Source organism: Mytilus galloprovincialis, chromosome 2 (genome assembly GCF_965363235.1).
Source record: "Mytilus galloprovincialis chromosome 2, xbMytGall1.hap1.1, whole genome shotgun sequence".
Taxonomy (NCBI): Eukaryota; Metazoa; Mollusca; class Bivalvia; order Mytilida; family Mytilidae; genus Mytilus; species Mytilus galloprovincialis.
In genome coordinates this window covers 74,444,245-74,458,738 of record NC_134839.1, presented here as the reverse complement: position 1 = coordinate 74,458,738, position 14,494 = coordinate 74,444,245, and the positions used below count along the sequence as shown (strand labels likewise).

At 30.9% G+C, this 14,494-nt stretch overlaps 2 protein-coding genes across 9 annotated transcripts in view; one reads left to right on the top strand and one right to left on the bottom strand.

Moving 5' to 3' along the window:
* LOC143064371 (serine/threonine-protein kinase DCLK3-like) overlaps positions 1–4,073 on the top strand; it is a 70,239-nt gene extending 66,166 nt beyond the window's left edge. For all 8 annotated transcript variants that reach the window (XM_076237148.1, XM_076237147.1, XM_076237146.1 and 5 more), the window contains one exon: positions 445–4,073. In XM_076237148.1, coding sequence (XP_076093263.1) covers positions 445–686 — 242 coding nt within the window. In that variant the 3' untranslated portion in view covers positions 687–4,073. The remainder of the gene's footprint in view (positions 1–444) is intronic.
* A 4,023-nt stretch (positions 4,074–8,096) lies between these two features.
* The window catches only part of LOC143064370 (uncharacterized), a 101,719-nt gene continuing 95,321 nt past the window's right edge, over positions 8,097–14,494 (bottom strand). Inside the window, exons 55-60 of the mRNA XM_076237143.1 lie at positions 13,981–14,105; positions 13,245–13,343; positions 11,849–11,993; positions 11,406–11,504; positions 9,698–9,820; positions 8,097–8,955 (exon numbers count right to left, since the gene is read on the bottom strand). Coding sequence (XP_076093258.1) covers positions 8,655–8,955; positions 9,698–9,820; positions 11,406–11,504; positions 11,849–11,993; positions 13,245–13,343; positions 13,981–14,105 — 892 coding nt within the window. The 3' untranslated portion in view covers positions 8,097–8,654. The remainder of the gene's footprint in view (positions 8,956–9,697; positions 9,821–11,405; positions 11,505–11,848; positions 11,994–13,244; positions 13,344–13,980; positions 14,106–14,494) is intronic.

The following is a 14,494-nucleotide window of genomic DNA, read 5'->3' as shown; positions in this document are numbered from 1 at the left end:
TTGTAATTATACCTACCATCATATATAAACTCACCACATCTTGGTCAATAGTTATTTAGGCATTTCCCTTAAGAGGTTTCATAAAACTCAAACGAAAATCTTATTCAATTTTAATCATTCTAAGAACTCAAATATTTCAAGATCCAGGAAACAACTTTAACAGATAATTATAAAACAAAACTTAAATAACAAAAATACAGATGAAAATTAAAATTGCAAAGTCCCTTATCAAATGGCAAATTCAAATCTCAAAACACCTCAAACCAATGGAAAGCAACTGTCATATTCCTGACTTGGTACAGACATTCCTTAAGTAGATTTTTTTTACAATGTCTAATAAAAAAAATTGACATAGATCTTGACAAAGTCTGAATTAGTAAAAAAGACCATATTTAGAAGTAATGTTTTACTACAGATAACATACCTGACTTTTATATTTTAAAGGTGCTAAAGATATGATAGAACACTTGCTAGTCGTGGATAGGAAGAGACGATTCAATGCCATAGACACTCTGTCTCATCCATGGATAATTACAAGTGGTGATACATCACATCCACAAGACAATGCCAAAATAGAAGAAATGCGAAGAAATGCACGCAAGGATTTGGAATTGCAAGCAAGACTGGCATTAGACTCTTATCAGAAACAAAAAGAGAAGCGATTAGCTGCTCTAAGTGCTGCATAGTTATATTTTATATAGTGTTGATAGGTTTCTTGGATTTCCAGTTTAATGGAAAATTTCTCCTATGTTTTTTAACATCAGATTACACTGGAAATATTTTTATTACAGTTTGATATTGTATTTGAAAATTTGTTGACATTATGAGAGAACTTGAAAATTGAGTTTTCAAATATTTGCAATTGCTGTGTTTTGGTATTTACATGCAGTTTAATCAATTGAAAAGAAAACTAGGATAATTCCCAAACTCAATTTAGAAGTTCTAAGATAGTCTGTGTTTCTTGGGCTTTTCTTATTTTACACACATCAATTGCATGATAACTTCAGAAAGTTATAAGCATGACTGGGATGAAACACCATATGTCCTCTGCAAGAAATATTTACCAATGGGTAATGTCACCTGACCATTAGGTTTTCTATAGGGTTAGAAGAATCAGAACAAATTACAAAGTGGTCAAATATTTTAAGTGTGGACAGGGCTTACATAGGCTATGCCTGTTGCCCAATCCAATTCAATTTATTTGAATAAAATATTGTTTAAACTATTTTAAGTGTAAGTCAGTCAAAATCATTTCATTTTCTTAATTCACCAATGAGAAAAACCAGGCATGCCTGGAAAAATGTCACATGATAAGACTTTTTCAACCTCCATGTTGAAACAACCAATATTGTGGAACATCAATTTTGTGAATTACCTAAAAGGTCATCTGCCTTTGTAATGGATATACAAACTTATTGACTATGGATTGTAGTCTGTTAGATTTGGAAGTTTGCATGAAACCTAGATTAGGGTACATCTGTTTATTTAAGCCGTCCATATAGTATTTATCTAATAATTTTATATATGTTTTTGTCTCAATACTTTTTACTGATAGAGATTTATTTTTCATAATCCGTCCAACATTAGTTTTTTTTGTCCAAGTTTTTTTCTGTTAATTTTGACAATTTTATGTATTTTACACATGACAATTTTTTTTAAAGCTTTTTAACATGTGAATGTATGTTCATTGTGAAATTTTGCTCTGTCGTAAAGATCTACTATTTTTATTCATAAGTCATACTTTACAGTGGTTGTGTAATACGTAAATTTTATAAAGACATACTTTTCAATTTATATTATGATTTTACTTCAATTTATTTATTTGTTTGGAGAAGGCAAGGAAATAATTTGGGTTTTATCAATGAAATGTAAATTTGGAAAGTTTAGATTTGAAAAAACATATTCTGGATTTTCTAGGATGAGAATTAAGTTTCTTAGAATCTTCTTGTTCACATGAATTTAATAATTTCAAAATGTGGTTACGACTGTCCTTCCATGATGAACTAAGTGCTGTTTTATTGCTGTCTTGAATGAAGGTGAATGTGATATTCGACGCACTACACAAGTAGTTTTGTCTATGTGCCAAAAACAGATTGTTTATATATTCGTTGCTATAACAAAGATGTAAATATACTTGTTGTTTCAAATTCTGTGATATAAAAATCTATAAAAGTGATATGTGTATATATATAAATATATAAATAGAAATATATGTTAAAATATGTTTTCATGATATCTTATGTGGTGATGAATTTATCACGTTTCTCCAAAATATCATTTTATATTTATCATTACAACAAAAGGGAAAAAGCAGTTACAAAGTACAAAAGACGTAGGATATGAATTCCATTTAAATGCACAGTTAAAGAAAAAAGTTTTACAGGTTATATCCTGCGTTACCTTGCGTTGCTATTTTTATCCTGTACTTAACATATCGTTACATTGTTTGAGGTATAGGGTCATTGTTAAGTGTAAATTTTTGAACTGCTTATACATGTAATGTGTAATTTTTGTTAAATGTTTATTTTACACTAAAGAATTTAAAATTTCAGGACAAGTTGTATTTTGTTTTACTTTTGTTTTATTCCAATATTTTATAGTTTAGTGGTCATTACTTATCAGAATATCACAACTTTTCATTTGTTTTGAAAATTCATTGTTAAGGACAAATTTTTGAATTGATAAGAAATCCTTATCATCAATATCAAAATTGTATGTGCAGTTATTACTTTAGTATTTATATGAATATTCATTCATTTCACTCAAACATGTATGAATATGTAAATGACATGCTTGCATGAATATTCAGTGTACAAGTGTCATAAGATTCCATGTTTATTTTTAAGCATATTTGATATATATATTAAAGTTGCTGTTTACTTACTTATTTTTTAGAAGAAAGATATTTAAATGGTAGTAAATTTAATTTATTAATAAGTTGTATGAAGATTATTTCTTAGTACATAAATCTTAGGTAGACTCCTTTCCTGCTGAAGTGATTCTTTAATATATTATTTCATTAATGATTGAGACATTTAACAAATTGAGGAAGATATTTATAGCTTATCGTTGATCATCTCAACGAGATTTATTTTCTTGCTTGAGCCAGTACGGCGAAAACGAGAAATGCAATAGAGTTGAAATGACCAATGATAATCGGTTTATCGCTATTTTACCTATGACGACGATGTCAATTTCATGTCAATTTCCTTAGCAATGCCACATGCCTCCTTAGTTTCTAGTGATAAATTTCATCTCAAGCGAGTAGCATATGAAAAATTATTACAAAAAAAGATCAAAGCAAAAATGAAAAAAATAGCGATAATCAACATAATTTAAAATATCTATTTCTTCATAGCTATTTATGATTCCAGCAAATAATTTGATTAAAGCTATGTTCCTTCATTTCCTGTCCATCTAACAATGGCATCTAGAATGGGTTAAAAAAATCTATTCAACTTTATTTTCTCTTGATCTCCATTCCTGCAATTACTATGTAAAATTGAAAATATTCTATATTTTGTATATGAAGGAACATACTTTTGAGGTGAGACAAAGGATCTTGGCCCACAGAAACATTATGATATACATTCATTTTATAAATCATCTTTAGTTTATGAAAGAAGGGAGGAAGTCCAATGTATTCAAATGGACGATCCTGATAGGCCTTCAAATATGGTCACTTTCATCAGAAGGAGTCTGCCATTATTAGTCTTATAAAGCTTTGTACCAATCAAAACATAGCTTAGAATTGTATCTTTTACCAATAAACAAAATCCAGTTTACAAAGATCACACTGAGGAATTATTAAAATTAAAATTAAAACTATTCTCCCTGTAATAATGTGTCAGACATTTTTATACTTTACTGTATGGTTAAATTCTGTTGTCAGGCTTTTTTTTTTACTGCTGGAAGAATTTTTACAATTCTCATGATGAAATCTCAGGATTATTTCAGGATTGTATTTAAAATTATAACGGTTACACTGTTGCAACAGTAAAGTCTTGTTACTATGGACTAACTTGTCATGTTACACTGGTTTATTGGTCAATAATAAAATATAATTCATAAAATTTTGTTTCTTTTTTTTATATATATATATATATTACTTAAGTATATCAAATACAGAAAGTAAATGATATATACATGAAACTGATGTAGAAATGTTGTCTGAATTATTGTTCATTTTATTGCACTGCTACTGACAATCCTATGACATATCCTTTTATTTAAACCAAATTTAAAAGTTGCCAAGATTAACTATATCCTTATGCCTTTTTTCATGTTTTGATTTTTCTGCCCTGCCTACCATAGTAGTTTGTTTGGTCTGTCCATTCATCCTTTCAATTTTTGGTAAGATAGTTTATAATGAAGTTGCGGTTACATCAACTTATGTCTTTTTAATAGTACAATTTTGACTATGATGTCAAATTTAAAAAAAAACATGTGCCAAATTAGGGTTTAATCACCCAAGATTACTCATTCGTGTAGGGGTTAACATGAAGAAATTTTATTTTAACATTTTCTGCATGTTCCTTTGTTCAAGTTTGTCTGCAGTGATGGTCAATATGTATAAGCATCTCAAAATCAATGATTTTCTGAATGAACATGACACCATATTGATGAAAGTGGATGGCTGCTAACTATCCAGCGATAAATTGAATGTATATTCAGAGAGAGAACATATTAATGATATATGAATATTTATCCTGCTTTGTAATAGACTGACATGCTTAGTCCAATTTGAAACTTGCTAGTTCACAAGGTAACAATCCGCAGGAAGACATGTCACCCTATCTTACACATTACTTCAAGCTGACCAGTCTTACTCCATTATGCCCTGTGTTTAGTGGAGAAACAGCAAATACCAATTTTCAAGTTTTTGGGTTGACCCAGCAGGAAGGTTACAACTCACAAATTCCCACATCAAATATAGTTGACCCATTTCTGATAAACTATGTGAACTTAACATTGACAAATGAACATGAAAATGAGGTTAAGGTCAGATGAATTCTGCTATACAAACATGTGCACAAGCCACTACCCCTTACAATTATTTCACATGTCAATTATACCTGATCTATTTCTCAAGAGTATCTGAGAACCCTACCAAACCACAAAAACTTCATACTGACAAATAAACCATACAACAGACTTCATAGTAAACGTTTAAATCTACAGGACCGAAGCTGAATTTTACGAAAGTTTAAGCTATATTCTATGGACTAGTAGGCCTGACAGTAGTGTTACTAGCCTAAGCTGGTGGGCCTGAGGTTGAGCACAAAGATTCATACAGTTGACCTATTGCTTAAAGTATCTAAGACATGAGCTTTATCACTAGACATGGAGACCTTGCAAGGATCCCACAAGGTCAAGGACAATGAACAAATGCCACCAAGAAACTTTTAAGCCTAGTGCATTTGTATACAAGAAATGAAGCATTCAGTTGTTTTACATTCTGATTTATATCACTTTATATAACTGTTCAACCTGCAGATTTGGCATCCCTATATATGTATTGCATTCTGCAATCGAGAAAAAATACCAATAATGACTTTAAATTTAAACTAGAGGCTCTAAAGAGCCTGTGTCACTCACCTTGGTCTATGTGCAAGCGGCAAATAAAACAAAGGACACAAATTATAGACGAGAATAGAATTCATGATAAAATTGTGTTTTGGTGATGATGATGTGTTTGTCAATCTCACTTTACTGAACATTCTTGCTGTTTACAATTTTCTCTATCTATAATGAACTTAAAAGTATCAAAGGAAAACATTTTGTAAAAGTTTACAAAAATTTACATAATTTACGAAAATTGTTTAAAATTTACGATAAAGAGCAATAACTCCTTAAGGGGTCAATTGATAGTTTTGGTAAAGTCGACTCATAAGTAGATCTTACTTTGCTATACATAATTGCTGTTTACAGTTTATCTCTATCTAAGATAATATTGAAGATATTAACCAAAATCTGCAAAATGTTCTTAAAATTACCAATTCAGGGGCAGCAACCTAACAACAGGTTGCCTGATTTGTCTAAAAATTTCAGGGCAGTTAGATCTTGACCTAATGAACGATTTTTACTACTGTCTGATTTGCTCTAAATGCTTTGGTTTCAGATATAATAGCCACAAACTGCATTTTACCCCTATGTACTATTTTTAGCCATATTGGCCATTATGGTTGATGGACGGGGTCATCAGACACATTTTTAAACTAGATACCCCAATGATGATTGTGGCCAAGTTTAGTTAAATTTGTCAAAGTAGTTTCAGAGGAGAAGATTTTGTTAAACAGATTACTAAAATTTTAGAAAAATGGTTAAAAATTGACTATAAAGGGCAATAACTCCTTAAGGGGTCAATTGACAATTTAGGTCATGTTGACTTATTTGTAGATCTTACTTTGCTGAACATTATTACTGTTTATAGTTTATCTCTATCTATAATAATATTCAAGATAATAACAAACAAGAGGCTGTCACAACGACAGCAAACCGGATTTATTAACATTTATTTGTGTCCTGGCAATATCACAAGAACCATTACTGATGAATGGTGAAAGTGAAAATCGTCAATATCAAATTTGACCTCCATTTTGTCATCAGTATCAACATATTAAAATTTGAAAAGCTTAGATTGAAAGGTTCATGAGTAAATGCAACAAGGTGAATGGAAACGCCATTTTACGATCTTTCAAGAACCATAACTCCTGAATGGTAAAAGTCAAAATCGTCATTATTGAACTTGACCTCTATTTTGTCATCAGTAACAACATAATAAAATTTCAAAAGCTTTGGTTAAATGGTTCATGAGAAAATGCACGGACACGACGGGAAACACCATTTTTTAATCTTTCAAGAACCATAACTCCTGAACAGTAAAAGTCAAAACCGTCATTATTGAACTTGACCTCCATTTTGTCATCAGTAACAGCATATTAAAATTTCAGAAGCTTTGGTAGAACAGTTCATGCATAAATGCACAGACACAACTGGAAACTCCATTTTTCAATCTTTCAAGAACCATAACTCCTGAACGGTAAAAGTCAAAATCGTCATTATTGAACTTGACCTCATTTCTGTCATCAGTAACAACATATTAAAATTTGGGAAGCTTTGGTAGAACAGTTCATGCGTAAATGCACGGACACGACTGGAAACTCCATTTTTCAATCTTTCAAGAACCATAACTCCTGAACGGTAAAAGTCAAAATCGCCATTATTGAACTTGACCTTCGTATAGTTGTCAGTAATAACATATTAAAATTTTAAAAGCTTTTGTTGAACGGTTCATGAGTTAATGCACGGACAACATTTGATTGCCGCCCGCCCGCCCTACATCCCCAAATCAATAACCGACATTTTTGTCACAAAAATCCGGTTAAAAACTGCAAAATTTCCTTAAAATTACTTATTCGGCAGCAACCAAACAATAGGTTGTCTGATTTGTCTGAAAATTACAGGGCAGATAGATTTTTACCTATAAACAATTACACTGTCAGATTTGCTCTAAATACTTTGGTTCAGAGATATAAGCCAAAATCTACATTTTACCCCCTATGTTCTATTTTAGCCATGGCAGCCATCTTGGTTGGTTGGCTGAGTCATCGGACACATTTTTAAACTAGATACCCCAATGATGATGTGGCTAAGTTTGGTTAAATTTAGCCCAGTTGTTTCAGAGGAGAAGATTTTTGTAAAAGTTAACGACGACGGACGGCAAGTGATGAGAAAAGCTCACTTGGCCCTTTGGGCCTGGTGAGCTATTTACAAACAAGCCAGTGTTTACTTATTTGTATCACTACAATATAATAGTTGTTTCAAAAAGGTTGAATTTCCAGACATTTATTCATCATCCATGCACGAACTTGTCTCAGAAAAATATATATCTCTGTACATTTACCTCAGTTTCAGGTAAAGACATATGTGATCTTTTTTTCTGAGACAAATACTTTTGACCATCCACAAGAATTTGCGGTCATCCGATGTTCAGTACTTCAGTACTTTGATTAAATTTGCACTAGTATTTGAGCCAAATAAGGGCATTATTGTCCCTATTCTTTTGTTTTACAGACAAAACAAAAACAAAGAAATAAAGACTTTCATATTTATTAACATTGTCGTGTTAAGATTAAGAAAAGTACATTTTAACAATAACCATTGTCATTAAAAATATTTGTAACAACCTAGCAATGATTTTGTATACAAAAAAAGCACCATATTAATCACAGGGCTTGCATAAATCATGTTTTTTCTCTCGTATAACATATACATACATGGAACAAAATATTAAAATCTGCTTAACATTTGTTATATTACTATTTACATATTCTGCGTGAGATTATAGAAGTCTGTCTGATTCTTTCGATCATTTTTTTCTCCATAGGTTGCAGTAAGTAAGGTAAAAAATGGACAAAATATCTTCAAATTCAAATGAGTTTTAACAAGTTAGACTGCACAAACTACCTGTCATGTTGTTCTAACCCATAACTTTTTTAATGATTGGTTTCAAAGAAATGCTGATTTTTAAGAAAATTTTAGGCATCAGTAATTTTACAGCAAAGAGTTGTCAGGAATCGATACAGGTATTGGTTATCTTGACATTTGGTGGTCCTATTAAAATTTAACTATACAACCAAAAAGAAACTTTTTCACACATACCGGTATACATATACATATATTAACAAAATACATAATACATATAGATTTATGTTATTTTGTAATGAGTTTGCATTATTATCACACGTAACTAGATGAGCTTTATTTGCCATCTGGTCATCAACTGGACAAGCTGGTGACCATCCAGGTCGCTGATTATAGTTCTGTTTCTCCAACCAATCTTGTAAAGGTTTGAAGTAATCTAGGATTGGACCTACGTCCATTTTACGTTGTCCTGTTAATTTTTCCATAGCTTCAGGCCAAGATACTGAGGATCCAAGCTTTAACATATCACTGTAAAATATAAATACTTGACAATTTCAACTTATTAATGAAAGTTTTAATCTGCTTTCACAGTTAAACATATCACCATAGTAACGAAACTGATATCATTCAATGTTAAGATGAATCAGTGATAGAAGTGATATTTATTCTAATTTATTTCATGTTACCCAATCTTTAGTTCTTTTTGTAGTGTTTTGTGGACTGTCGTTCATCTGTTTTTCCCATTAAGGTCTCTTATATAAAGGTATACACAGACATGGGTCACTTTTTTTATTTGGCAATTCAATCTATTGATTTATACTAGTTTGACAAACATGTTTTATCCTATCACATTCTGTATGTGCCTGTCCAAAGTCAGGAACCTGTAACCAGTCATCTTTTTTTGCTGTATATCATATTAGTTTTATGTTTATGGTTTTGTAAATAAATTAAGCTGTTAGTATTCTTGTTTGAATTGTTTTACATGTCCTTGCAGGGTCTTTTATGAATAACTATATGAGATATGAGTTTTGCTCGTGGTTGAAATGGTCGTACTTTTGGTTGAAGGTTGTCTCATTGGCATCTTCTTAATTTTCTATCCAACTCATATTACTGACATCACAGAGTAAAACTTTCTAAGTCATGGCAATGAAACAAAACAATTAATACTGCATTTACACTGACATGCATGTTTGAATCATCTCATTTCCTAGTGTGGTACAAACATTGACATGATTTTACTGTATATATTGATTGAGTAGAAGAACCTTACCTTAATAGTTTCCCAGCTTCTTTAGATCTATAAATATCACATCTATGTAATGGTCCGGTATGTCCTGCAGCATCACATAAAGCTTTATGAAATTGGAACTGTACCACATAACTTATAAAATATCTAAAAATGGAAAAGACAGTTTCAAATATAAAGGATCACATACAGCTTTGTGGAACTGTAACTGTACCATATACATTATTTCTAAAAATAGAACAGACAGTGTCAATCATGCAGCAATATACATACTTTGTTCAACTATATTAAGGTGGTATATAACACTAGTGACTACAGGGAGATAACTCTGTAAAAATCAGAGCAACGTTTTAATCACCTTTTATTGTTAAAGAAATATAAGAAAAAAGAAAAAAAGCTTCTCATGGATTAAAACTAGTGTTTGTTAAACTGCTATATATCCAATGAAATTTTTCTGATAATGTGTGATGTTCAAGTTTTTGAAATTTTTATATTTTTGTCAAAGGGTCAAAGTAAAAATATTTTGTTAACATTTTGTGAAAATTAAACGAGCCAAATGAATTTTAGTCAAGGTGTTTGGTACTCCCTACAGTATCTTTGATAATACATAAAACAGAATTAAGTAAAAAAATGGAAACAAGTGAAACTGTGAGCTACTGCTCCCTGATGATACCCCCGCCACAAGTGGATAATTTTAATAGTGTAAAAATATGCAAGTGTTCGGTAAACAGGAAGTTGTTGAGTGATGAATCTGAAAACGCATCACTCGGTAAAGCTGACTTGTATAAATCCTAAAACCAAATTTCAGAAATCCTTGTAATGTAGTTCCTGAGAAAAATGTGCAAAAGTTTCAACTTGGTTCTCAAGTGTAAAATCATACAAGTGTTTTGTAAACAGGAAGTTGTTGAGTGATGAATCTGAAAACACATCACACAGTATTGAAGACTTATATAAACCCTGAAACCAAATTTCAGAAATCCTTGTATTGTAGTTCCTGAGAAAAATGTGCGGAAAACTTTCAACTTGGTTATCATGTGTAAAATAATACAAGTGTTTGGTAAACAGGAAGTTGTTGAGTTATGAATCTGAAAACGCATCACACAGTATAGCTGACTTATATAAACCCTGAAACCAAATTTCAGAATTCCTTGTATTGTAGTTCCTGAGAAAAATGTGACGAAAAATATTCATGGGACAGACGGACTGACGGATGGACTGACGAACGGACAGGCAGAGGAAAAACAGTATACCCCCTTTTTCAAAGCAGGGGTATAATTAGAGGGTTGTGAAGGAACATAGTTATCTTTGTAGAGCAGATCAACACTTAACAATAGGTCACATGCCTAACGTAAAAACTCATTTGACCTACTCTTGTCTGTTTGTCTTAAGAATGTAACTATAACCATAAACATATAAAATTAAAAATGTTCAGCAACAAAGCCATTCCTTAGTAACAGTTTAACTGATATGCAACATGTTGAATTTAGAACTGCATATTCTCACTGATTATATTAACCAACTTTCATTCAAATACTTCTTACTGTACTTCATTATTGAGGATTTCTTTTCCTTCATACAGAGCTCAAATATTTTCATCAAACTCACAAGTTATTAAATATGTTGAAGAAGATCAGACTTACCCAATGAAAAAAATAACCAGTTTTGACTCATTTCTTATACAACAAAAATAAAAGGGATGAACAAATACAACATTTTTTTTGAACTTACTTACCTTATATAAGCTACATTTGCTGGAATGTGATACTTTGATCCAGGATCAAAATCCTCATCTGTTCTCTTTACAGGGGGAGAAATACCCTGGTATCTGCATCTGTAATACAAATATACATGTCATGTCAGTTTATAGGCCATAAGACTATAATTAAAAATGTTATGGCAATCAAATTTTATCATTTATCACTTTCAATAAAAAGAGAAAGCTTACAAAAAAATACACAGAAATAGAGATATAAATGTTTTACTTAAAGCCTTTGACAGTTCTATATACAGCATGTATGTTATTTTGTATGACAGCGCTGTATTCATGTTTCATTTTTCTTTGCATGCAAAATGAAGATTTTTACATTTTACTTTTCAAATGTTGTGCACTAATTGCAGCTAGTTATAATAAAGATTATATTAAGTCAAAAATTTGTCAAGAAGTCAATTAGGTACCTTAGTTCCCACCATTTATCATTCATGTGATCTGGTATTGTCTCACGACTAAACACACTCCATCTCCATTTATCTATTAGATATCCAAAGGGTAAAAATGCTACCTTTTCTAACGCTCTTTGCATTAGGAAGTTTATATCAGCCTCTACAACACAAGTAAGCAAAAGGTTATACATACACATATGTAGATGTTTTTGATGTCATATTGATTGATTTTACATTCAGTCTCATTGAGAGAAAAATAAAAGTCATTCAGCCTACCCTTTACATCATTTAACATGTAATACTAAGTTAGTTATTGCATAAGGTTTATATTATATATATACATCAAAACAACATGTGTAGTTTATTTTCTTTTTTTTTTTTGTCAGTATTTCATATGTAGAAGAATTAAACAAAAACGTTTAAATTAGCTGATCATGATGGTCTGTATATGCTACAGAATAGAGAAAATGTCTTTAAATTAAAATAGAAACAATAGAAACAATTGGGTAATCATGGTAATTGAATGAGGAAAACAAAATAAAAGTGTTTAAATTTACAGAATAGTGAAAATTTGTATTATAAAATAAAGAATACAGAAAAAGATGATGAAAGGCATCCTACCCATACTGCTACTAAGACCCTCTTTAACCCTTCCCATAACTCAAAAGACCTAAACCTATAAACTCTAAAGCCAGAATTAAGAAGACATATCTTAGACATGTCTAAAGTAGGTATCTCAATGATAGGAAAAAGTAAAATTGAGTTATCTTTCTTTATTTGGGTGTCCTCAAGTTTTGGAGGATTATACACAGTACGTAGAAGAAGTAAATATGATCAATGGCGGCAGGTTTTGTAATTTTCTGAGGGCAGCCAAAGACAAATTTCGTCTGAATTTGCTGCTTTTAAACGGAAAACAAGTAAAACGATGTTCTTTTTAACAAGTTGATTATTGTTTTGGACTTTCTGTCAGTTACGCTTTCTTCATACAACTACGGTAAACATTGCAAATTGCATTGTCGTATGAACATTTCTACAAATGAAATAGACAAAATGCCAACTGACCAATTCTATTTGAATTAATGTTGGTGATCATTAATGACTCATCTAATAAATGGATTACCTGTAACAGCAGATTATGACACCTGTTGTAACCGATGATTAGCTTTGGGTCGTAAACAAAGTCATAAACTTGTCACCAGGTAAAACTTTGTATAATTTATTTTTTTATCTTTTACCAATTGAAATGAAGATTGATATTGTCAAGAAATGAAAATTTTTACATAGGAAAATGTTGGTGCCAGAAATATTGCCAGCAGCCGTTTTTTGTCAACAGATGATATAAAAATCACAAATTGCGACATTGGCGATGCACAGGGCTGTCCCTGTGTGTAAATATGTATGTTAAACTTACCTTCATCATTTTCTACTTTATCTAGAAGATTTATTTTATGTAAATGTTCAGGAGTAGAAACAGACAGTGCCATAACATCTCCTATAGCTTCATGGAATCCTTAAAACAAAACAAGACTGCATCTTTTGCTAATTAAGTTAGAACAATTCTAAACATTATAAATTACGAACATCTTTTCCCTTTTATCACACATATAGTCTCTCTAACCCTTTTTAGAGTGTCTCTTCTATGTTTTATGAACTATTTGTATGTTTTATAAACTGAAGAGGTGAGACTTAAATATAATATTGCCTTGTCACATTCATGCAAATAAATGCTTCCTCCAACTCAGGACATAGGAAGGCTTCCTTAATTTTTTAATAAAAGCAGTGAAAATGGATTGGTGATTACAGTTAATTCCTTTTTATACATTATATGAAGTACTATGTATGTACCATTTTAAACAGAATAAGACCTGCTATTGTTGGAAACCTTTGTAAATCCAACTGGTTAGATAACATACATTAGGAAGTATAATATATTGTCCATTGCACACTTAATAACAATGCTGACCATCGTTAGAATCCTCTTTAAATCAATACATAATTTTTTATGGACGAGTATACATCAACTGTCAGTTTTATACCATGTAAATTATAGTACATGGCCTACATCACATTATATAAATATGACAAAAGATTAAACTATAATAGAAGAATCCCTCAAATTGACGTATTCACTATAGTTAAAATCTTACCATTATTGGCACCCTCCCTGAATTTTACTGGTTGATTTTTATATTGTAAGAAGTATTGTATATGGCCCATTTCATGGTGGATAACAAACAGATTCTCCATCGTGACTGTAGTACACATCTTAATTCTGAAAGATTCATACAGTGACATATTATGTATCTTTCTAAGCAAATTTTTGTTAAAAAGATGTTTTATTAAATTTTTCAAAAAACTGTTTACTAAATTATCTCCCTTTTAACTACTGTTTCCATTGAGAATTAATGACTTTAAAAACCACACTTGATCATCTCCTCAAAAAATTCAAAACCATTTTTAATTCCTGTGTTCTACACTCAGTTATTTGTTCAATATTACTTCTCAAGTCACAATGTAACAAAAAGTTAAAAAAAACAAAAATATGGAACTCAAAGGAAAATTCAAAACAGAATGTCCCTTAAAAAATGTCAAAATCATAAGCTCAAGCATATCAAACTAATGGAAAACAACTGTCATATTCCTGACTTGTTACAGGTTAAT